Consider the following 26,875-nt stretch of genomic DNA (forward strand, 5'->3'; position numbering starts at 1 on the left):
ATCCCGGCGTCAAGTGGAATGATAGGAAATATCCCAGAGCAGAGTGAGTTTGTGAAATGAGGTAAGCAGTACTCACAGTAGTCAGGGTAGTCCACGGAGATAGGATGAAGGTAGAGAATGGTCAAGACAGGCAGAGTCCGGTAACAGGAAGGCAATCCAGCAGAATAGCAGTTCAGGGGTAAACCAATAGAATGACCAGGAACAGGCAGGTGTCAGCAACTAAAGGAAATCCAGCAGTATAACAGTTCAGGGGTAAACCAATAGTATGACCAGGAACAGGCAGGTGTCAGTAACAAAAGGAAATCCAGCAGTATAAAAATTCAGGGGTAAACCAATAGAATGGTGAGACAGGCAGAGTTCAGCAATGGTAAGGCAATCCAGTACTTTAGGGGTTAAGCAAGCAGAGAGGTCAGACAAGCAAAGTTCAGTAACGTTATAGCAATCCAGCACTTTAGGGGTTAAGCAAGCAGAGTGATCAGACAAGCAGAGTTCAGTAAGGATAAGGCAGTTCAGTAACATCTATACTTGGGCACAGGTGACAGCAACTGAGATACTTACATAGGGCAGGATTCGCGCCCCAAAGGGATCCAGAACCGGCATCAGAAGAGAGGTCTGAAGACCGCTGCTCCATAACCCTGTCTGCCTCTGAGCAGGCAGACAGAGATTGACACCCCCCTGCTGGCGGCTGATTAGCCGCAAATCTGCAGGGGGCGGCGTATTGCTCTCCGCATTCAGCGAGGTCTGTCGAACCTGATCCGCACTGTTGAATCAAGTCCGACAGACCTTTAATAAATAGACTTCATAGTATATAGAAACTTGAAGATCGTAGATAGGAACACACAGCCAGCACAAAGCTTTCCAGCTAGTTAATTCTGCTAAATGTTTTTGATTACTAGCTTGGTTTTGTTTGAAAACCATAATATTATGATTCCTTTAGCCTTAAACCCCCACCGTTCAATTGCATGGGGTTTCAGTTTTCACATGTCAGCAATACAGATGGGTAACCCATTCAAGCTTAGGAAAGGGTTTAAACTTTTTTCCTTTAAAGTTGGACCTATACATTTGATTTTTATATTTACCATATTAACTATATTTTTTCTGTTTTCTCCTCATTTAAAACTAGGCATTTAACCTGAGCCCAGCTGATTCAGATGGGAAATCTGATCCATATATTGTATTAAGGCTGGGGAAGACTGAAATAAAAGATCGAGATAATTACATTCCTAAGCAGTTAAATCCGGTATTTGGAAGGTAAATTAACTTTAACGATTACAGTTAATGTGTGACTAACATTTGTATTGATCTTTATATCCTATCCATACCATAGCATTCCCCTAATTCAGCTTGATTTGAATTTGCATACAGTGGTGGAACAACAATTTATAGGACCCCCAGACAATAAAGTTTAAAGCTCCTTCCCCTCACCCCCAGTCCCGCTTCAGACAGAGCCTTTAAGTACTGGCAGGGTCATCTAAAGATGGCTGCCATCGCCATCAGTAAACATTGCCAATGCCCATCCGAAGCCTGCATTTCTATTTCACATGAAGGGATTAGTGTTGCAGGCCGATGTTGGCCCCCAACCTTGGGCCCTTGGTCAGTGAGCGATTTCCTGCTAGCTCAGTATAGCTCAAACATACTGCTTTTCACTTAAGCTCATAGGGCGAGATTACATATACTGCGCAGGCTTCAGCGAAGGCGCTGCCACCCGCGCCGCCCGTAATTTCACCTCGCACATCGGGGTATTACATATAGGGTGCCGGCATTTCATAAAGTGCCGTAAGTCGGATAAACTAGCGATGTCCAGAAATGAGCGTAAATACAAATTTCTGGAGCCGCTAGTGACTTACGGCACTTTAGAAACTGCCGGCGCCTAAGAATATTAAAAAAATATATAAAATCTGCCCTTTTAAGGGCAGCAAAAGAGCTAAATGCCCTTTTAAGGGCAATGCCCAAACAAATGCCCTTTTCAGGGAAATGAGTTGTTTAGGTTTTTTAGTGTTAGGTTTTTTATTTGGGGGGTTTGGTGGGTGGGGGGTTTTACTGTTTGGGGGGACTTTGTTTATTTTTAATGTTAAAGAGCTGTTAAACTTAGGGCAATGCCCTACAAAAAGCCTATTAAGGGCTATTGGTAGTTTAGCATTAGATTAGGGGGTGTTTTTATTTTGCGGGGGCTTTTTTATTTTCATAGGGATTATGTTTAATTTTTTAATTCTTGATAATTTGTTTATTACTTTCTGTAATATTAGATTTTTTTATTTTCCTAATTTTATATTAATTTAAACTTATTTTTTTTTTATTTTTAAAGTAATGTTAGGTTTTTTATTTTATTAGTTAGTAACTTTAGTATTTTTTAATGTAGGTAATTTGCGTTATTTAGGGGGTGTTAGGTTAGGGGGCTTAGTAATTTAATTATTTATTTGTGTTTTGGGCTTTGGCGGTTTAGGGGTTAAAAGATTTATTAGCATTGCGTTGTGTGGGTATGGTGGGTTAGGGGTTAATACTTTAATACGTTTATTGCATTGTGGATTAATGGCGGATTAGGGGTTAATAGTTTTATTAGGTAGTTAGCGATGTTGGGGTTGGCGGATTTAGGAGTAAATACTTTAGCTATTACTTGCGGTGTGGGTTTGATGGCGGATATAGGGGTTAATAATGTAATTATTACTTGCGGTGTGGGTTTGATGGCGGATATAGGGGTTAATATACTTTATTAGTTATTACGGTGTGGGGATTGCTGTTGACAGGTAGATAGTTATTCCGCATGCGTTAGTTACGGTTATGAGTTACGGTGCTCCCATAGTCAGCGCAAGGCTTGCTGCGGTTGCCTTTGTGTGGCGAGGTGAAAATGGAGTAACATTTCTAAATTTTTACCACGTAAGTCCTTGCGCTGAATATTGGATACTGATTTGCGACGCGGTCCCATGTTAGCTTATGGGAGTAAAAATTGCGGATGACGGTTGAAATATATGTGACGCATTTATATGCGGCGCTGTATATAGGATACCAAAATCACGTAAAAACCAGCGGCGGCTTTTGCGGGCGACGCCGCATATGTAGTGGAGCCCATAATTGTGATATATTGCACACTTGTACAAAACACAGTATGCGTCTGTTTTTAAAGGGACACTAAAGTCAAATTTAAACTTTCATGATTCAGTTAGAACATGTGATTTTAAACAGCTTTCAAATTTATTTATATTATCAAATCAGCTTCCTTATCTTGGTATTCTTTGTTGAAGAGTAGAACTTGGTAGTCTCAGGAGCAGCAATGCACTACTGGGAACTAGCTGCTGATTGGTGGCTGCACATATATGCCTCTTTTCATTGGCACACCCAGTGTGTTCAGCTAGCTCCCTGTAGTGCATTGCTGCTTCTTTAAAAAAGGATACTAAAAGAATGAAGCTAATTAGATCATATTCAGATTATAAAATAAATTAGAAAGTTATATGCTCTAGCGGAATCATGAAAGAAAAATGTGGGGTTTTATGTCCCTTTAAGTTTAGACCACTTTTTTATCACTTTGTGTAAGAACAGAAACAAATAACATTGCAGTCTTCCGTATGTCAACACTTTCAGATCTACTCATACAAACTACCATTATGTAGTAGCTGATCTAAAGTAAAGTAAAGAGCAAAACAATTTCTTCAACCACAGTGAGAAGTTGTAAGTTAAATTATTCTTCTTCAACATCTCTTGGGACAGGAATTTCCCTAAGAGCCTGAGAAAACCCCTTGCTACTTGTTACTGAATGGGAGATATCAAGCTTAGAAAAGAGGCAGAGGACAAGGATGATGCATTTGTTTAGTGTTTACTGTGAGCATTTCTGCTTGGATCATTAGTGATCTTTTCTAGTAGAATAGTGGCATGAAAGGCCTAATTGGTCCAATAAGATAGAGTTCTTAGACCTTGGGTATGTCCACGAAAGGATCATGGTTCAAAGAGAGATTTAATATCTTCTTAGACCTTGGGTATGTCCAGCAAAGGATCATGGTTCATAGAGAGATTTAATATTTTCTTAGACCTTGGGTTTGTCTAGCAAAGGATCATGGTTCAGAGAGAGATCTATGATAAATTCACAAAAAAGAGGGCGCCTCCTAGTGCAATATTGCAAGAGTAATGGCACAGGTGAACAAATGTGGTGATGTAATACTCACAAAAGAAGCAGCACCCATGTGCTAAGTAGTACAGGCTGGGGAATCACAGTGACCCAGCTACACTGATCCTACAGCAGGATATTATGCTCCAATGTATCCAGGCAAGCAAGCAAACAAATCTGAGAAGGAAATTACAAAAGAAAAGGCACCTCCTAGTGCAATATTGCAAGAATAATAGCACAAATGAACAGATGTGGTGATGTAATACTCACAAAAGAAGCAGCAGAGCTGAGTGATACAGGCTGGGGAATCACAGTGACCCAGCTACACTGATCCTACAGCAGGATAATATACTCCAATGTATCCAGGCAGGCAGGCAAATAGGCTCAGAGAGAAATTTTATATCTTCTTAGACCTTGGGTATGTCCAGGAAAGGATCATGGGTCAGAGAGAGATTTTATATCTTCTTAGACCTTGGGTATGTCCAGCAACGTATCATGGTTCAGAGAGAGATTTGATATCTTCTTAGACCTTGGGTATGTCCAGCAAATGATCATGGTTCAGAGAGAGATTTGATATCTTCTTAGACCTTGGGTATGTCCAGCAAAGGATCATGGTTCAGTGAGAGATTGTATATCTTCTTAGACCTTGGGTATGTCCAGCAAAGGCTCATGGTCCAGAGAGAGATTTGATATCTTCTTAGACCTTGGGTATGTCCAGCAAAGGATCATGGTTCAGGGAGAGATTTAATATCTTCTTAGACCTTGGGTATGTCCAGCAAAGGATCATGGTTAAGAGAGGGAAATGATCTCTGACAGCTTCATACCGGTCTTATCTGAGCCTTCAATAAAAGTATTATTGCCTGTGTATACTCATTAGACCTTTTGCACAGAAGAGTTTACTATATATGATGTAAACTCCTTTCTCTGCTATTGTCATTTTTCTAGCAGAGATATAAAGTGAGATAGTATACCACTTCTTTTTGTTTGACAAAATATATATCTATACAGGCATAGATATATATTTTCAAAAATAATAATCATAATATATATATATATATATATATATATATATATATATACACAGTATATATATATATATATATATATATATATATATATATACATATATATATATATATATATATATATATATATATATAATAAAAAGAAAATTTTCTTCTAATGTGAACAACATTGGAATGTAAAATATACAAATTGCGATTCAGGTTTAGTGCTGTAGGTTTAACGCGGGTGGCATGTTAGCGCAATTGAAGACAGTTATCTTTAGGCGCATTATGTAAATATTAAATATAAAAATAATGTAAAAAATATTCAAAATAATTATTATAGAGGTTCTAAAAATTCTAATAAATACATACGTATTCTAATTTTTTTTTCTCGCAGTTTGTAGAACCTCCTTACTTACTTTTAATAATTATAATTTTTTTTACATTAATTTTATACATATCTACATAACGTGCCTTAAGATAACTGTCTTCAAGTACGGTAACCTGACACCACTGTAGACCTACAGAGCTAAACCTGAATTGCAATTCGCATATTGTACATTCCAATGTTCTTCACATAGAAATAAATGTAATTATATTTATATTTCTGTATATGTCTGAATACTTTTTATTTAATATTATTATTATTTATTTATAATGCGCCAACAGATTCCACAGCGCTGTCCATGGGTAACAAAGATAAAAGAACAGTGTAATATGAGACACCAGACAAAATTTAACAAACAAATACAGGGGGAATTGGGAGCCCTGTTCCCGTGGGAACTTACAATCTAAATGGGTAGGAGGGTGAGAAACAGGAGGTGGGGACTGCAAAGGTGGGAATGATGTTAGTGTGAAGTTAGATGAGGGCAACTATTAGGCAAGTGGAATTCATTTGTTACTGATTTGGTGATAGGCTTTCCTGAACAAGTAGGTCTTTAGGGTGCATTTAAAGGAGGAGAGGTTGGGGGAAAGTCTGACAGCTCAAGGAAGTGAGTTCCAGAGGGTTGGTGCCGCACGAGAGAAGTACTGTAGTCTAGCATGAGAGGAGGTGATGATAGAAGAGGCAAGGAGTAGATCGTTGTTGGATCTTAGGGGACGGGCTGGAGTATATTTGTTGATGAGTGAGAACAGGTATGGGGGTGCTGCATTGGTAAGGGCTTTGTAGGTCAGAGTGAGAATTTTTAATTTAATTCTGCTGTGAATGGGGAGCCAGTGAAGGGACTCACAGAGGGGTGCGGCGGATACAGAGCGTCGGGAGAGGTGGATTAGCCTAGCAGAGGCATTTAGGATGGATTGAAGGGGGGAGAGGCAGGAGAGAGGAAAGCCAGTTAGTAGGTTGTTACAGTAGTCAAGCCGGGAAATTACTAGGGAATGGATTAGCTGTTTAGTAGTTTCAGCACTCAGAAAAGGACGAATTTTGGAGATATTGCGTAGGTGGTTGCGACAGGATGAAGAGAGCGCTTGGATGTGGGTTATGAAGGACAGATTGGAGTTGACTGTAAGTCCTAGGCAGCGGACTTGGGGTGATGTGGAGATAGTGGTGTCAGTGACAGTGATAGTAAAGTTAGAAACTGGAGTAGAATTAGTTGGGGTGATTAGAAGAAGCTCAGTCTTGGACATGTTGATATTTAGGTGGTGAGAGGCCATCCAGGAAGAAATGAAAGATAAGCAGTCGCTGATGTGGGAAAGGACAGAAGGAGAGAGTGCAGGGGTGGATAGGTAGATCTGAGTATCATCAGCATAGAGGTGATAGTTGAAGCCATAGCTACTGATACATTTACCCAGTGAGGAAGTATAAATAGAGAGGAGTAGAGGGCCTAGAACAGAGCCTTGAGGTACTCCAATAGACAGAGGCAATGGAGAGGATGAGTCGCCAGCAAATGAGACAGAAAAGGACCTATTAGAGAGATAAGAGTGGATCCAGGAGAGGGCAATGTTACAGAGCCCAAGGGAGCTGAGAGTCCGTAGGAGGAGGGGATGGTCAACAGTGTCAAAGGCAGCAGACAGGTCAAGTAATATAAGTATAGAATAGTGGCCATTGTTTTTAGCAGAATATATATATATATATATATATATATATATATATATATATATATATATATATATATATATATATATATATAATATGTAGCCGGTGTAGCCATAGCCTGGGTGCAGTCCTCAAATTAATGTATAAGATAGCTTTGTGGATGAAGGGCACTCACAGGACTTGTAGAAAAGGTAAAAGAATACAATCTTTATTTTTAAAAAACAGCTTTATATCAAACAGTGTCGACGTTTCGGCCTTTTCAAAGGCCTTCTTCAAGACAGATTTTTATCTACAAAACACAAAACATACAATCAAAATCTAGGCAAATAAACTCAGATATACACCAGTGACAACCCTCCACCACAGATGACAGCTATACACCACCACCAAACAAGGATTATATACTACGCCCAACAGCGGACATATATTTTATTTTAAAAGCCAGGGTAAAAGCACAAACCAGAAAAAGAAGAAAGAACAAAACAAAGTACAAGAAAATACAAAAAACAGGAGATGGATAACTACAGCAAGACACCACAGAGTTACTGGACGTTCAATCTAACATATAAAGCAATGAACTCACGTGATAAGCAACAGTAAAAACTGACACTAACACTCACAGTCTGAGTGTGACAAAACTAATCATCCAACCATCATGTCATCTCACACAGGAGTACACTGCACTCAATCGGAGATACCGAAACAGGAAATCCAGTGCGCTTAAGAAGGGAACTCCCCTCACTGCCGACCAATCATGGGTGCGCTGTCACACACACCTCCAAAACACAGCTGGTGTATTGCGTTTAATTACAACCCTCAAAGAAACACAGCCGGCAATCTGCATATCGCACAGCAGAGCTCCTTAAAAAACACATCCACTCCAACCACTCAGTCTGACCGGGACAGAAAGGATGCATGTGCACACCATCAAAAACATGCCTAAGTGAAATGACATACACAGTGCAGCCATGCTAACACTTTTAGTTACAATACAGACAATCTCAAATAGACCCTAAGCCCAGGAATCCCATATCAAAGGTGGTGCTAGATCAGATCCAAATGACTCTACCTTGATCCACAAGTACTCATCCATGAACTATAGCCCCCCACATAACATAGGGGCTTCAAAACAAAAAGCTGAACTAATCAAGGAGAGGGGTATATACATAACACAATAGGTATGACATGGTATGCATGCCTTCCAGTACATGTCATAGTGTGCTACCACTCCGTGTGTGGCCATGAAAACACAGTCCCCCTACAACCGGCAAAGGACCAACAATCATTCTATAGGCCATGCCCATCCATGATAACCAATAACCTCAATCCGGACCCAAGGCACACAGCACATGATTGTCAAGGGGTAAAGAGGTGATAGATACGGCCAGCCGACAGCAGAACATGACCATGTGCCCAAACAGACCAGGGATGGTCACATAACACCAATATTGAACCCAAAGGCGAAATGCCATACCCTCACTTAGGTAGAAAGACACAGACAATAAAACATTAATACATAAAACAATGCAAGAATGTTTCAAAGAAGAAAACCCACAGCTAAGGTGCCGATATCATAGCAAGAAAATTAAACAAGGGCCAAGGACCCAACAATTTACAGTCAAATGTATGGACAATATATATATATATATATATATATATATATATATATATATATATATATATATATATATACAGGTATAGGTATATATACAGATGTATATAGAAAATATATATTAAAACATATACATTACATATGTTTTAATATGAAGAACATTGGAATGTACAATATTAATAGCTCAGTTTGGGTTAGCACACAAGTATAGGTCTTAGTTTTTTTTCTGTTCGTGCTCTCCATTGAAGTCTAGGGGGAGAATATGTTAATGTGGTTGTGATATCTGAAGTCTCTTTTTACTTTCAACTTGTAATGCGAGTGCTACCCAATGGACACAAAAACGCAACTTCTAAATAGTGCGTCACTTCTAATATAGCCCATAATGTTTTAATGCTTGAAAAAATGCTCAGTATAATTTTTGTATTTTATTTCGAAATTTTGACTTTCTGGGTATCTTATATCTGTATGCAAGTTCTGTCATTCCATAGTTTGATCAGCGTTCATGTACTACAAGGTTAGCAATCTAAAATATTAAGGTTTTGTATGTTTATTAAAGGGATACTGTACTCATACGCCTAGATTACGAGTTTTGCGGTAACAGGGGTGCGGTGCTAACGAGATATTTTTTCCCACCGTTCCCTTAAGACAACGCTGGTATTACAGGTTTTTTTAAACCTGGCGTTAGCCGCAAAAAGGTGAGCGGAGAGCAAAATTTAGCTCCACATCTCACCTCAATACCAGCGTTGCTTAAGTCAGCGGTGAGCTGGCTAAACGTGCTCGTGCACGATTTCCCCATAGGAAACAATGGGGCTGAGCTGGCTGAAAAAAAAACTAACACCTGCAAAAAGCAGGTGTTAATAAAATAAAAAAGCCCCCCAAAATAAAAAAAATCCCTACCCTATACTAACTAACAAATAGCCCTTAAAAGGGCCTTTTGCAGGGCATTGCCCCAAAGTAATCAGCTGTTTCACCTGTAAAAAAAATACAATACACCCCCCACATTAAAACCCACCACCCATACAGCCAACCCTACTCTAAAACCCACCCAATACCCCCTTAATAAAACCTAACACTCACCCCTTGAAGATCTCCCTACCTTGAGCCGTCTTCACCCAGCCGGGCACAAGTGGACCTCCAGAGGGGTAGAAGTCTTCATCCGATCCGGGCAGAAGTCTTCATCCAGGCGGCATCTTCTATCTTCATCCATCCGGAACGGAGCGGGTCCATCTTCAATCCAGCCGACGTGGAGCCATCCTCTTCAAACGAAGTCCAAGCGAAGAATGAAGGTTCCTTTAAAAGACGTCATCCAAGATGGCGTCCCTTGAATTCCGATTGGCTGATAGGATTCTATCAGCCAATCGGAATTAAGGTAGGAAAAATCCTATTGGCTGATCCAATCAGCCAATAGGATTGAAGTTCAATGCTATTGGCTGATTGGATCAGCCAATAGGATTGAGCTCGCATTCTATTGGCTGTTCCAATCAGCCAATAGAATGCAAGCTCAATCCTATTGGCTGATCCAATCAGCCAATAGGATTTTTCCTACCTTAATTCCGATTGGCTGATAGAATCCTATCAGCCAATCGGAATTCGAGGGGCGCCATCATGGATGACGTCATTTAATGGAACCTTCATCCTTCGCTTGGACTTCGTTTGAAGAGGATGGCTCCGCGTCGGCTGGATTGAAGATGGACCCGCTCCACTCCGGATGGATGAAGATAGAAGATGCCGCCTGGATGAAGACTTCTGCCCGGATCGGATGAAGACTTCTACCCCTCTGGAGATCCACTTGTGCCCGAATGGGTGAAGACGGCTCAAGGTAGGGAGATCTTCAAGGGGGGTAGTGTTAGGTTTTTTTAAGGGGGGATTTGGTGGGTTTTAGAGTAGGGTTGGGTGTGTGGGTGGTGGGTTTTAATGTTGGGGGGTATTGTATTTTTTTTACAGGTGAAAGAGCTGATTACTTTTGGGGCCATGCCCCACAAAAGGCCCTTTTAAGGGCTATTTGTAATTTAGTGTAGGGTAGGGAATTTTATTATTTTTTTTTATTTTTATTTTATTAGGGGGATTAGATTAGGTGTAATTAGTTTAAAATTCTTGTAATTCTTTTTTTTCTGTAATTTAGTGGGGGGGTTTTCCGAAATTTAGTTTATTTAATTTAATTGTAATTATGTAGGTTGTTTAGGTAATTAGTTTAATTATAGTGTAGTGCTAGGTGTAATTGTAAGTTAGGTTAGGATTTATTTTACAGGTATATTTGTCTTTATTTTAACTAGTAAGTTATTAAATAGTTAATAACTATTTAATAACTATTGTACCTAGTTAAAATAGATACAAAGTTGCCTGTAAAATAAATATAAACCCTAAGCTAGCTACAATGTAACTATTAGTTATATTGTAGCTAGCTTAGGGTTTATTTTACAGGTAAGTATTTAGTTTTAAATAGGATTAATTTATTTAATTGTAGAAATTTTATTTAGATTATTTTAAATTATATTTAAGTTAGGGGGGGTTAGACTTAGGGTTAGACTTATGTTTAGGGGTTAATAAATTTAATATAGTTGCAGCGACATTGGGGGCGGCAGATTAGGGGTTAATAAATGTAGATAGGTGTCGGCGATGTTAGGGACGGCAGATTAGGGGTTAATAAAATTTAACTAGTGTTTGCGAGGCGGGAGTGCGGCAGTTTAGGGGTAAATATATTTATTAAAGTGGCGGCGATGTCCGGTCGGCAGATTAGGGGTTAAATAATTTATTAAAGTGTTTGAGATGTGCGGGGGGCCTCGGTTTAGTGGTTAATAGGTAGTTTATGGGTGTTAGTGTACTTTGTAGCACTCTAGTTAAGAGTTTTATGTTACGGCGTTAGCCCATAAAACTCTTAACTACTGACTTTTAAGATAGGAGAGGGTCTACCGCTCACTTCTTCCAAGACTCGTAATACCGGTGTTATGCAAATCCCATTGAAAAGATAGGATACGCAATTGACGTAAGGGGATTTGCGGTAAGCTCGAGTCACGGAAGAAAAGTGAGCGGTACACCTGTACCTGTCAGACTCGTAATACCAGCGGGCGTTAAAAAGCAGCATTGTGACCTCTCAACGCTGCTCTTTAAGGCTAACGCAAGACTCGTAATCTAGCAGATAGTTTTTCTGTCATCCATATAATAGAGCTGCATTAAAACATGATGAAATTTTCTTTATGTATAAAGATTTAATGATCCTGAACCAAAAATCTAATAATAGTTCCTGGAATGAGGGGGTGCCAGGGTATATATAGAGGTACAATTGAGTGCAGAAAGATAAAGAAATATAACCCTCTGGCACAGACTTAAATTATGCTGATCGCACGGTGGAGCCTAAGGTTAAAACTTAACTTTTAATAATGTGACTAAAAAAGTGTTGAAATAACTCTAATAGAAAATCAATTAAAAGTAACAAATTACATTGTCTAAGTGCTAGGGAGAAAAAGGATACAATATATGTATCTATCATATATTACAATCAAAAACTTATAACGGACAGGCTTTTTTGGATAAGAATAGGTATCCACCGACAGAGAGGTCCATTGTGTAACATCCATCGACTTATAAAAAGATCCCTATGATATCATAAACTATTATTTTGTGAACTCCACCAGCAGTGGGCAGTAAGGGGGCTTATCAAATATACTGTTGCTGGGTTGTACTGCACAATTATTCTGAAAAAAGTCAGAGCATCATCCAGATTATACCTTGGTCACAAAAATCAATTAAATCCTCCTATCGCACATAACTGTAATGCAGTTAAAAAAAGCTACCAAAATTAAGTCCTAAAACAGAACTCAGACAGACGAATGTCTGACACGCATTTCGACTGAGCTTTTTCAAAGGCATCTTATTTATGCATGTTTAAATTTAGATTGAAACTAATACGGCCAGAGGCGGAACTACCATTGGTGCAGCAGTTGCAGTGGCACCAGGGCCCAAGAACTGGAGGGGGCCCATAACTGCCTGTCTATACAATTGGAGTGTGCACAATGTGTACAATCCTAATGCCTTTTATTAGTGCAGTTTGAGGTCTATCTATCTATCCTCAAAATCATTATACAGAACAGCACCAGGACCCTCTGTTGATTAGGTCCGCTACTGAATAGGACATTATTATTTGTGTACTTCTTGCTAAAGCTCATTGGCTGAAAGGTGATTTCTACTAAAGCGCATTGGTTAATGTCTACAGTGAACAAATACATTGAGCATTTTTTTTTAGGAAGTACACAGATGATAGTACACAGATTATATTGTTCTATTAGTTTGAGTTCATATTTAAGCAGCTCTTCACAACCAGATAAAAAAAAAAAAGGATGTTTTTCTTCGTAAAGATTTTGGATTGTAATGTCCCTTTAACTGATTCCCAAGAAATCATTTTTCATTAGCCTAATCTGTGTATGGTCAGTTTAAAATAGAGATTTATTAAAGTTCTGATTCAGTTTGCGCTTAGAGTTTTGTAAATTAAGTCAGATGATGCTAGTTTTCAGACACTAACCAACAAAATCTAATTGTTGAAAAAATAGGCTACAGAAATCCAGTTAAATAAACTAATAGCTTCTGTAAAGCAGCCAGCTGTAGTTTTGTCTGCAAGCTGATATTGGCACAATGTTGTGTTTATTTCTAGCAGTCAATCTGTATTTTATTAATTAAATGTCACTAATTACATTAACTACAACATTCTGTAATATGGGTACAGATAGTAGTGTTTTATTACTGTTGTTAAATCTTGTTCCACTGATATCTCTGATTTACTAAACCATATTATTAAACTGTCCATATTTTTACCTGTCTATTTATGAGTTTTTTAAACTTCTCTAATACTTATCCACAAATGTTGGAACATATGAAAAGATGCTATTTAGTGTTCAACTGTAGTGTTTGAGAGAGATAAATAGGCAAAACTAATTCCCTTGGAGGACATTAAAGTGACTAATTATGAGTAAAGCTGGGCTGTCTCTGAAAATTGGGACATTTGCTATGGACGAGAAGCTGCAAGACCTCTCAATCAATGACAATCTCACAGGATCTATAAAGATTGCGAGCGTTCCACTAACACCCTTTTTGCTATGATGGTATTGATTTAAAAAAAGAAACGGCCACTGATCAGAAATTGGAGAGCATTCATTTTATCATTGCCACCTTGGAAAACAAAATAGACTAATTATGCTACTTAAGGACAGTCTACACCAGGGGGTCGATCCGATAAAAATCGTCGCCCGCAAAAGCCGGCGACGCCAATATTTGCGCTGGTTTGGTATCCTATATACGGCGTAACCTAGAAGTTACGCCCGTATATTTCTGCCGTCGCCCGTAGTTTTTTGGGCCATAGGCAGGTATACCAAACCAGCGCAGTTTGGTATCCAATATGCAGCGTAAGGACTTACGTGGCGAAAATGGAGAAATCTTACTCCATTTTCACCTCGCCACAAAAAGCAGCCGTAAGAAGCCTTACGCTGACTATTGGAGCCCCGTAACTCCCTAAACTAGCTAGAAAATAAACCTAACACCTAACGCATGCGCAATGTCTATCTAGCTGTCACCCGCGATCTGCTAAATAAAACCTAACACCTAACGCATGCGCAATGTCTATCTACCTGTCAACCGCGATCCCCCGCCGCAATCCCTAATAAAGTTATTAACCCCTAAACCGCCGCCATCTACATAAACTAACCCCCTACTGTGAGCCCCTAAAACCGCCGCCACCTACCTTATCTATCGCCTAATGTGAACCCCTAAAACCGCCGCCATCTACCTTATCTATCCACTAATCTGACCCCTTACACCGCCGCCACCTATATAAAAATTATTAACCCCTAATCTAATCCCCCTATACCGCCGCCAGCTATATTAATAGTATTAACCCCTAATGTAAGCCCCTTACACCGCCGCCATCTCTATTAAAATTATTAACCCCTAATTTAATCTACCTACCCCGCCGCCAGCTATGTTATCTATATTAACCCTAAGTATATTATAGTTAATATAGTTATTACATTATATATATTAACTATATTAACCCTAATTATATTAGGGTTAATATAGTTAATATAGTTACTATAGTATTTATATTAACTATATTAACTCTATCTAACCCTAACACCCCTAACTAAATTCTTATTAAATTAATCTAATTCATATTATAAACTAAAATATTCCTATTTAAATCTAAATACTTACCTATAAAATAAACCCTAAGATAGCTACAATATAATTAATAATTACATTGTAGCTATGTTAGGGTTTATATTTATTTTACAGGTAAATTGTTAATTATTTTAACTAGGTATAATAGCTATTAAATAGTTATTAACTATTTAATATCTACCTAGTTAAAATAATTACCCAATTACCTGTAAAATAAATCCTAACCTAAGTTACAAATACACCTACACTATCAATAAATTAAATAATCTACAAATATCTTTCTAAAAATACAATTAAATAAACTAAACTAAATTACAAAAAACAAACAAACACTAAATTACAAAAAATAAAAAAAAGATTACAAGATTTTTAAGCTAATTACACCTATTCTAAGCCCCCTAATAAAATAATAAAGCCCCCCAAAATAAAAAAAATTCCCTGCCCTATTCTAAATTAAAAAAAGTTCAAAGCTCTTTACCTTACCAGCCCTTAAAGGGACATGACAGCCACATTTTATCTTTCATGATTTAGAAAGAGAATGCATTTTTAAACATCTTTCTAATTTACTTCTATTATCTAATTTGTGTTATTCTCTTGATATTCTTTGCTGAAAAGCATATCTAGATATGCTCAGTAGCTGCTGATTGGTTGCTGCACATAGAAGCCTCATGTGATTGGCTCACCCATGTGCATTGCTTTTTCTTCAAATAAGGATATCTAAAAAATGAAGCAAAATAAATAATAGAAGTAAATTGTAATGTTGTTTAAATTTGTATGTTCTATCTGAATCATGAAAGAAAGATTTTTGGTTTAGTGGCCCTTTAAAAGGGCCTTTTGTGGGGCATGCCCCAAAGAATTCAGCTCTTTTGCATTTCAATAAATATACAATGCCCCCCCCCAACATTACAACCCACCACTCACATACCCCTATTCTAAACCCACCCAAACCCCCCTTAAAAAAGCCTAACACTACCCCCCTGAAGATCTCCCTACCTTGTCTTCACCACACCGGGCCGAACTCCTCATCCGATCCGGGCGATGTGTTCCTTCAAGCGGCAAAGAAGAATTCTTCATACCGGCGATGTCTTCCTCCAAGCGGCAGCAACGTTTTCTTCCTTCCGGCAGCATCTTCCATCAAGCGGCATCTTCAATCTTCTTTCTTCGCTCCGCCGCCGCGGAGCATCCATCCCGGCCGACGACTGAACGACGAATGAGGTATCTTTAAATGACGTCATCCAAGATGGCGTCCGCCGAATTCCGATTGGCTGATAGGATTCTATCAGCCAATCGGAATTAAGGTAGAAAAATCTGATTGGCTGATTGAATCAGCCAATCAGATTCAAGTTCAATCCGATGGCGGCGGTGTTAGGGGCTCACTTTAGGTATAGATTTAATATAGCTGGCGGCGGGTACGGGAGCGGCGGTTTAGGGGTTAATAACTTTATTAGGTTGCGGCGGGCTACGGGAGCGGCGGTTTAGGGGTTAATAACTTTTTTTTATTGTTAGGCTAGTGAGGGGGGATAGCGGATAGAGGGTTAGACGTGTCGGGCTATGTTTAGGAGGCGTGTTAGACAGTGCGGGTGATTTAGACTTTAGTCAGGTTTTGTAGGCACCGGCAGTTTCTAACGTGGCGCAAGTCACTGGCGACTCCAAAAATCTGTACTTACGCAGATTTCTGGACATCGCTACTTTGTCAGACTTGCGCCACTTTAGCAACTGACGGCGCTGCATATTGGATAGCTTGAGTTGCGAGCTGAAACTGCGGGCGACGTGGGTTCCCTCGCTTGCGCCGCAAACTACGCCGTTTATCGGATCGCGCCCCAGAATTTTTATTGTTCTAAAAATAGATAATCCCTTTATTACCCATTCCCCAGTTTTGCATAACCAACACAGTTATAATAATATACTTTTAACCACTGTGATTAGCTTGTATCTAAGCCTCTGCAAACTGCCCCTTTATTTCAGTTCTTTTGACAGACTTGCAGTTTAGCCAATCAGTGCCTGCTCCCAGATAACTTCACATGCACGAGCACAGTGTTATCTATATGAAATACGTGAACTAACACCCTCTAGTGGTGAAAAACTGTTAAAATGCATTTGAAAAGAGGTGGCCTTCAAGGTCTAAGAAATTAGCATATGAACCTCCAAGGTTAAGCTTTCAACTAAGAATACCAAGAGAACAAAGTAAAATTGGTGATAAAAGTAAATTGGAAAATTGTTTAAAATTACATGCTCTGTCTGAATCATGAAAGTTTATTTTGGCCTATACTGTCCCTTTAGTAAACTTTTATAAAAATAATTATGCAGCGTAACCAGAAACTAAAAATACTCGCTATGCTGGTAAAATACTGGCTGGGTGACTACTAAAATTAGCTTGTGTAACCCTAAACCAAGTATTGTTTGCAACACCGGGTGGCTGCATATGTAACAAAGTATTGTTTGCAACAGGTGGCAGCTGCCTATGTAACAAAGTATTGTTTGCAACACGTGGCAGCTGCCTATGTAACAAAGTATTGTTTGCAACAGGTGGCAGCTGCCTATGTAACAAAGTATTGTTTGCTACACATGACAGCTGCCTATGTAACAAAGTATTGTTTGCTACACGTGGCAGCTGCCTATGTAACAAAGTATTGTTTGCTACATGTGGCAGCTGCCTATGTAATAAAGAATTGTTTGCAACACGTGGCAGCTGCCTATGTAACAAAGTATTGTTTGCAACACGTGGCAGCTGCCTATGTAGGAAAGTATTGTTTGCAACACAGGGCAGCTGCCTATGTAACAAAGTATTGTTTGCAACACAAGGCAGCTGCCTATGTAACAAAGTATTGTTTGCAACACAGGGCAGCTGCCTATGTAACAAAGTATTGTTTGCAACACAAGGCAGCTGCCTATGTAACAAAGTATTGTTTGCAACACAGGGCAGCTGCCTATGTAACAAAGTATTGTTTGCAACACAAGGCAGCTGCCTATGTAACAAAGTATTGTTTGAAACACAAGGCAGCTGCCTATGTAAAAAAAGTATTGTTTGCAACACAGGGCAGCTGCCTATGTAACAAAGTATTGTTTGCAACACAAGGCAGCTGCCTATGTAACAAAGTATTGTTTGCAACACAAGGCAGCTGCCTATGTAACAAAGTATTGTTTGCAACACAAGGCAGCTGCCTATGTAACAAAGTATTGTTTGCAACACAAGGCAGCTGCCTATGTAACAAAGTATTGTTTGCAACACAAGGCAGCTGCCTATGTAACAAAGTATTGTTGGCAACACGTGGCAGCTGCTTATGTGCACTAAACTCAGTAAGCATCATCAAATGCAAAATGTCCGCACAGCTTGCATTATGTTCTCTAAAACTGCTAATAATCATTGATTTTAGAAATAAACAATGATAACCTGGGAAGCATCCACTAATGTGGCATTTGTAAATATATATATATATATATATATATATATATATATATATATATATATATATATATATATATATATATATATTATGCTCAACACATTTTCCAGTCTGATATCAAATTTATTATTATTATTTTTAAATAACTTTTATTATTATTATTATTTTTAAATAACTTTCCAATTTACTTATTTTATCTAATTTTGCTTCATTCTCTTGGTATCCCTTGATAAAGAAGTAGTAATGAACTACTGGGAGCTAGCTAAGCACATCAAGTGAGCCAATGACAAGAGGCATATATGTATAGCCACCAATCAGTGCATAGCTCCTGAGCCTACCTGGGTATGCTTTTCAACCAAGGAAAACAAAGTAAATTAGACAAAACAAGTAAATTGGAAATTTTCGTGTCCCTTTAAACCTCTTGGAACACAGTCATTTGTCTGATGTTTTAAATATTGTATCCTTTTTTTTTTTATTAAAATAAAGTATCACAACCAGTTGTATTCTGTGACACAAACAAGAGTTTCCCTTTTTTATTAGCTATTGCTAAACGTCTCCATATTTACAATTTTTTTACGAAAAAGACTCCAAACATTTCTCTCATGTATATGATAGAGCACTATTTAAACATGTTTCAATATTTTTACACAAAAAAATGTTGTTATAGCTCTTTATTTTGATTTTGACGCGAACAAAGATTGAAACTAGGTTTTAAGGCTTGAATGCTCAGTGGTCTTAAAAAAAAATATTATTTTACATATTTTACCTTACTATCTGTATAGCTTGCTAAGAGGCGTAACCTACATGTCCATATGCAAATGTGAGGCACAAACATACAGTATAGACGCATAAATATGCAGGAAGCATTTAAAACAGTGTATAGCATTTGATTTGTATTAAGAGCCTCCAACAAAATCCAAATTTACGTTAACCCGTGTGGGAAAAAAAGTTTATTTAAGAAAAGCGGTAAAACATGTATTTAACATACAAACGGCTAGATTACAAGTTTTGCGGTATGAGTAAAAAAGCAGCGTTAAGGCTCATAACGCTGCTTTTTCACTCCCACTGGTATTACGAGTCTTGCAGGTTTAGGGGCACCGCACACATTTTTGGCTATACTGCAATTTAACTTACGCAATTTGCATAAAGTATTTTTTCAATGGGACTTCCATAGCGCCGGTATTACAAGCTTTTTCTGGGAGGCCAAAAAGTGAGCTGTACAGCCTATCCTGCAAGATTCGTAACGTATATTTTTTAGTTAGGATTTTATTTGGGGGTTTGGTTGTGTGGGTGGTGGGTTTTACTGTTGGGGGGTTGTTTGTATTTTTTTTTTTACAGGTAAAAGAGCTGATTTCTTTGGGGCAATGCCCCGCAAAAGGCCCTTTTAAGGGCTATTGGTAGTTTAGTTTAGGCTAGGGTTTTTTTTTATTTTGAGGGGGGATTTTTTATTTTGATAGGGCTATTTGATTAGGAGTAATTAGTTTAAATATCTGCTAAAAAATTATTTTGTGTAATTTAGTGTTTTTTTGTAATTTAGGTAATTGTATTTAATTTATTTAATTTATTTAATTGTAGTGTAATGTTAGGTGTTAGTGTTAGACAGGTTAGGTTTTATTTTACAGGTAAATTTGTATTTATTTTAACTAGGTAGTTAGTAAATAGTTAATAACTATTTAGTAACTATTCTACCTAGTCGAAATAAATGCAAACTTGCCTGTAAAATAAAAATAAACCCTAAGTTAGCTACCATGTAACTATTAGTTATATTGTAGCTAGCTTAGGATTTATTTTATAGATAAGTATTTAGTTTTAAATAGGAATTATTTAGTTATTAATAGTAGGTTTTATTTATATTTATTTTAATTATATTTAAGTTAGGGGGTATTAGGGTTAGACTTAGGTTTAGGGGTTAATAAATTTAGTTTAGTGGTGGCGATGTTGGGGGTAGCAGATTAGGGGTTAATAAATGTAGGTAGGTGGCGGCGATGTTAGGGGTGGCAGATTAGGGGTTAATAATATTTAACTAGTGTTTGCGAGGCGGGAGTGTGGCGGTTTAGGGGCTAATATGTTTATTATAGTGGCGGCGATGTCCGGAGCAGCAGATTAGGGGTTAATAAGTATAATGTAGGTGTCTGCGATGTCGGGGGCGGCAGATTAGGGGCTAATAAGTATAAGATTAGGGGTGTTTAGACTCGGGGTTCATGTTAGGGTGTTAGGTGTAAATATAAAATTTGTTTCCCCATAGGAATCAATGACACTGCGTTACGGAGCTTTACGCTGCTTTATTGCAGGTGTTAGACTTTTTTTTTTTCAGCCGGCTCTCCCCATTGATGTCTATGGGGAAATCGTGCACGAGCACATAAAACCAGCTCACTGCGGCTTTCAGCAGCACTGGTATTGGAGTGCGGTATGGAGCTCAATTTTGCTCTACGCTCACTTCTTGCCTGTTAACGCTGGGTTTATGAAAACCTGTAATACCAGCGCTGTAGGAAAGTGAGCGGTGACAATAACGTGCAACCCCTCATACTGCAAAACTCGTAATCTAGTCGAAAGTAATTTCTGAAAACAATGTTCAAATCATAATCAAAAGATTAACATTCAAAGGGTTCCTATATTCTTATTGTAAAATGAGTCTTGCAGCCTTGGCAAGTGGGCTGAACAGGGACGTTCCTTGGATATATAGAACGTTTTCTCACAGTTGTCATTGAAATTCTCTAAATATGTTACGCCTTCATGTCTTGCTGTTTTATCTCACCACATGTAAACTGGCACTTTTGTTTCAAAATACACAATATGCCTATGTATTAACCTACAAAATAAAAAAATACAAGGTAAATTACACAATAAGCAGTGCATTATAATTTGTTCTTGCTTTAACACAAATGTTGTTAGCATTGACAGGTGCTCCCTGTCATATCCGCTTTCCCCTCCGAGATTCTGCATTCAAGAGAGATTCTTTTTGTTTTTGTTTTATAGAAGTCAGTTAGAAGCTCACAGGGAATTCCAGGTTCAGGTCAGTGAGGTTTACGCATGTGAGAGTCAGTGTAATATTACTTATCATGATGACAAAGTTTAGACAATAAGGCCCTTAGAAGCAGCAAGTGAAAAAAAATAATTTTGTCTCCCTATAAGGTAACCTTAGCTTTTAAAATATTAGAAAAATTTGTAATGTGGACTAGATTTGATAACGTGAAACAATAGGCGTTCTAGGTTATGGATAATTTTTTTTGTGCAAAGCAATTTATTAGATTCATATTTTATATATATATATATATATATATACATACATTATTTTTTTCAATTGTTATTATTCATTTTATTAGATCATTTGAGATGCAAGCTACTTTCCCAAAGGAATCTCTATTAACTGTTCTGATATATGACCATGATATGATTGGATCCGACGACCTCATTGGTGAGACGAAAATTGATTTGGAGAATCGCTTTTACAGCAGACATCGTGCAACCTGCGGCTTACAAAGTCAATATGAAATGTAAGATCTTTTCTTAGTTAAAGTCTGCAAAACTCCTAATAAAGACAAATGTGTCTGACAAAGTTTCTCTTGTTTTGAAGCAAAGTATTTTTAAAAAAAAACAAAACAATTTACAAATTGTGAAACCTCTTTACAACATAACAGAAAAACAAACATAATTGGTATAAAAACTTGCAGTGTCGTAGTTCCATATCCAGCGATAATTTACTTATTCATCATTCTATGTTTTATCATTAAAACTATTTTTTATGATTAGAACTTTTGTACAGAAAAGTCACATACTCAGAGAAATAATGAATTCTAAATAATATAAGTCCATTTCAATTCAATAGAGGGGTTACTGCAAATAGGTGTTTATAGGTTTTATTATTACTATTATTATTGATATATATAATGTGGCAAAATATTATGCAGCCCTATTATATTATATATAAGTTTGCAATATACAATAATTAAAAATACATTTACATAACAACAAAGGGTATAAGGACTTGAGTCACTATTAGCTGTAAGGCACCTTTAGATGAGATAATAAACAGGACAAAAGGTCTTATGAGCTTACAATCTAAACCACTGGTTATTAGCTTTTTATAATTACAGACCCCCTTAATGGATTGCCCAATATGTAATCATACTCCCTTTGCCAGACTGGCAACATTATCACCAGACCTATTACCAGTATCTTCAAAAGATGTCAATAACTTGGTTTTAATTTACATATGGATAGCTAGGAACAAAACAGCTGAAGGAAAATTATAAGAATTGTATCATACTTATTAATATAAAAAAAGCAAATCACAAATACACAAAACACAGAATTGACGCATTGATAACTGTACAAGTTAATAATCTAATCTTACACCATTTTTTAAAATTATTTCGGAACCCTTGGTCTAAACATTCTACTTGAGGTATCCTTTTCAGATTGAACCCAAATGAAAACCACTGGGGAAAAGACATATCCCCTCTGTAGAGTTGTCCCTGAATGTCCTGTTGTACACGTGAGGAACCCAGACCTGAAAACTTCAGGGATCATTTCTAAGCAACTTTCCAAAAGACTTCTAGGAGTCAATTTATTATTGTGCGGACAGACATGATGCGATGAAGCGTATCATGTCCGCCGCACATCGATAAATGCCGACAGCATACGATGCCGGCATTTATCATTGCACCAGCAGTTCTTGTGAACTGCTGGTGCAATACCGCCCCCTGCAGATTTGCGGCCAATCGGCAGCTAGCAGGGGGTGTCAATCAACCCGATCGTATTCGATCGGGCTGATTGCTGTCCGCCACCTCAGAGGTGGCGTATGAGTTAAGGAGCAGCGGTCTTAGGACCGCTGCTTCTTAACTTCCGCTTCAGGCGCAACTGAAGCGAGGTGGGTCGGAAGCAGCCTCCGCTGCTTCATAAATCGACCCCTTAGTATCAAATTTGCTTCATTATTTTGGTGTAATTTGTTAAAGGAGCAGTATGTACTGTTAGGAGCTAGCTGAAGAGAGTAAGCCAATGACAAGAGGCATGCCGCATATCTGTGCAACCACCAATCAGCAGCTATATCCCAGTAGTGCATTGCTACCGAGTCTACCTAGGTATGCTTTTAAACAAAGGATTAAAATAGAACAAATCAAATTAGTTAATAGAAGTAAACTGGAAATCTGTTTAAAATGTTCTGCTCTATCTGATTCATGAAATAAGAAAAAATTGTTTCATGTCCCAATAAATATAGTGTCAGTTGTTAGTGTAATGGCCGTATAACAGAATACACATAAGAGCACGTGTTCTAAGGGGGCATAATGAGAGGAGCATGGAGTTTATTCTCACTCACATGGTGAGAATTATTCCCAAAATCCAAATACGTGTTTTAGTGCAAACCGACTACAAAATTCTGCTCTGTAATCTTATCAGTATTTTGTTCTCAGCATTTGAAATGTTGCTGGTAAAAAATGGCTACGTCCCACTGTCAGCCAAGAGAATAATAATACTCTGCAACATTGCAAAAGTCTGTGCCATTTCAAATGTAATTTTACTTTGTGTTTTAAGGGTGACATTTAGAACAGTGACATTTTAGATGGGAACATTTACTTGAAACCTTTACAAATAACTGACAGTCTTTCAAAAGTATAGCAAAACAAATACATGTTTACCTGTTGCACATATAAATAAGTGTATACTGCATATGTGCGTGCATATAATTTGGATTTCGGAATATTTGTATATTTGCATCTGTAAAATTGGACAGCTTGGAGACTGGAACAAGTGCAAACTACAATATCTTGTGTCATTTAGGCGATATTTGCATGTCATAATACAGCTTATACATGCAACAAAAGGTAGTTTTATGTTTTGCATACATAGTACCATCAGAAAGCCAGTACAGTACTGTAATCAGAAAGGTAATAGTTGTCTTAAATCAATATAAACTATCATTTGCATTTTAGAACAAAAAAACTAAAAAAAATGATGCAGACAGAGAAGATTGCTACTTAGTGGCAGAAAATGTTCATTTTTAATAAAAAAACTAATTTAAACAATATTAATGAAAAAGTCTGGGTTTTGGAAAAATTCTAGATTTTGGGATTTGTAACTTTATATATCTTTTATTTTCTAGAGACGGATACAACGCCTGGAGGGACTCTACCAAACCATCAGAGATTCTCACAAAGCTGTGTAAAGACAACAAAATAAATGGGCCATTCTTCCGTCCTGGCCAGATACAAATTGGAAGCAAAATTTATTCAGGCCAAACTTTGTTTGATCAAGATGGTAACTACCTGTTTCACTTGTACATCTAGCATGTCATATAAATGTTTTGCTTTAGGATTACATATATTTATACATTTAGGGAAAGATTTATCATGAGGCGAATGCTTTGATCGGTTGCAGGCTCTTTCATTTGAGAATGCAACTGATATTTATAAACACCTTCTTCCTAAACCCTCTCACCAACTTGGATTTGGTGGATGAAAATCACCCCGAATTCATTTGAACTCGTGGTAACTGACAAGCCCTACTCTTGCGCAATTAGTTGCACGAGGGAAGGGGGAACAAATTGGGGTGATCTGATGATCTAAAGCTCTCTGCTCTGCTCTGGAGAGATAATTTAAGAAGACTCATGAGTACTGTGAGTATTTATCTCATGAGATGAGTATTTATCTCATTATGCAGGGTCCTAGATGTGAAGTAGAGACACACATTACAATTTAATACTTAAACGATAACACCAAATATGTTTTCTGATTTCTCTCCGTGCCTCAGCTAATCACACTCATAAGGTTCGTAAAGGAGTACACCCCAGGACTGCTCTGAAGTAGCAAAACCATTGCAAAAATTCAAAGCAAAATTAGTTTTAAATGCTTATATTTTCTTTGAAGATTTATTTAGGGTATGTTTTTTAAATACTATTTTTACATAAAAATGTGCTTAAATGTCTCATTACATACAGTATAATGTACAATAATCCAGCATGATGTAAAACTGCATAATTGTTGATATAGAGGGGCCTATGTATCAAAGGTCTTGCGGACCTGATCCGACAGTGCGGATCAGTTCTGCAAGACCTCGCTGAATGCGGAGAGCAATATGCTCTCTGTATTCAGCATTGCACCAGCAGCTCACAAGAGCTGCTGGTGCAACGCCGCCCCCTGCAGACTCGCGGCCAATGGGCCGCCAGCAGGGAGGTGTCAATCAAACCGATCGTAGTGCTTAAAAAATAAACAGGCTATAAGCACCATAGTGCAAAGGATCTACATACAAAATAAATATTTAAAAATTTAAAAGATTTAAACTGTAATTTTGTTAGCTAAATTTGTATTATTTTGCTGTAGATATATGGGGACAGAAATCAATAAACAACTGCACTGATCAAGCATTTACTTAGTAGAATGTTGCAGGGTCGGAGTTATAAATCCTACAGGCTGTATTCTTCCCTCTTTGCAGACAGCGGAAAAACACAATTTTCAGAGTTAAATTAAATAAGAGAGAAAAATAAATAAAAGTTTTTTCCTAAACATTTATAGGGAATTTAATGTTTTTAAAGGGACATTAAAGTCAAACTTAACTTTAATGATTCAGATAGGACATGTAATTTTAAACAACTTTCTAATTTACTTTTACTGCTGATTAGTGGCTGCACATGTATGCCTCTTGTCATTAGATCACCCGATGTGTTCAACTAGCTCCCACACTGCTGCTCCTTCAACAAAGGATACTGAGGGAATGAAGCAAATTTGATAACAGAAGTACGTCTGAAAGTTGTTTAAAATTGTATGAGCTACCTGAATCATGGAGGAAACAAAGTTTGGGTTTTATGTACCTGTTTGAATTACTCACATATGAAATCAGTTTGCACAAACACCACCTGCCCTACAGTACCTATTATTTTAATTCATTATGAGAATTTAAAAATCCCTTTAAAATGATATTAGACACATCTTGCACTGAGACCAATAAGCAAATTGTGTAATCTGCAAAATTCTGTAAACGGAGTAACTGGTTTTAAGCAATTTACAGATTTTGTTCACTGGGCTCTCTGGGGAGCATGAGACAAAGCACAATCTTTACAAAAAAGCAAGAAGTGTTTAATTTCCCTTTTATTAAAGATACAACATTTTTCATGATTCAGATAGAGCAGGGAATTTTAAACAATTTTCTAATTTACGGCTATTATAACATTTTCTTCTTTTTTTGTATCTTTTGTCGAAAAGCACGGTTGTAATCTCAGGAGTGTGCATGTTTCTGGGGCACTATATAGCAGTAGTTTTGCAAACATTTTATCTTTTTGCAAGAGCACTAGAACGACAAAGGGCGCGATCACATATACGGCGCATGTTTCGGCGCAAGCGTGGGAACACGTGGCGCCCGTAATTTCACCTTGCACATCGAGGTATTACATATACTGCACCGTTAGATGCTAAACTAGCGTAAGTAGGACAAACTGGCGATCTTCTGAAATGTGTGCAAATACACATTTTAGTCGTCGCAAGTAACTTACGCCAGTATTTTGTCCACGGAAAGTGTCAATAAAGAGTAGTTTTATGCAAATTAGGCTAACACTCGTAAAAATGAACC

General features: G+C 37.7%; 1 protein-coding gene across 1 annotated transcript in view; it reads left to right on the top strand.

Annotated features, from left to right (window-relative positions):
* FER1L6 (fer-1 like family member 6) overlaps positions 1-26,875 on the top strand; it is a 335,220-nt gene that overhangs the window by 245,842 nt on the left and 62,503 nt on the right. Inside the window, exons 31-33 of the mRNA XM_053715940.1 lie at positions 1,124-1,251; positions 21,640-21,810; positions 24,417-24,571. Coding sequence (XP_053571915.1) covers positions 1,124-1,251; positions 21,640-21,810; positions 24,417-24,571 — 454 coding nt within the window. The remainder of the gene's footprint in view (positions 1-1,123; positions 1,252-21,639; positions 21,811-24,416; positions 24,572-26,875) is intronic.

Source organism: Bombina bombina, chromosome 5, assembly GCF_027579735.1.
Source record: "Bombina bombina isolate aBomBom1 chromosome 5, aBomBom1.pri, whole genome shotgun sequence".
In the NCBI taxonomy this organism is placed as follows: domain Eukaryota; kingdom Metazoa; phylum Chordata; class Amphibia; order Anura; family Bombinatoridae; genus Bombina; species Bombina bombina.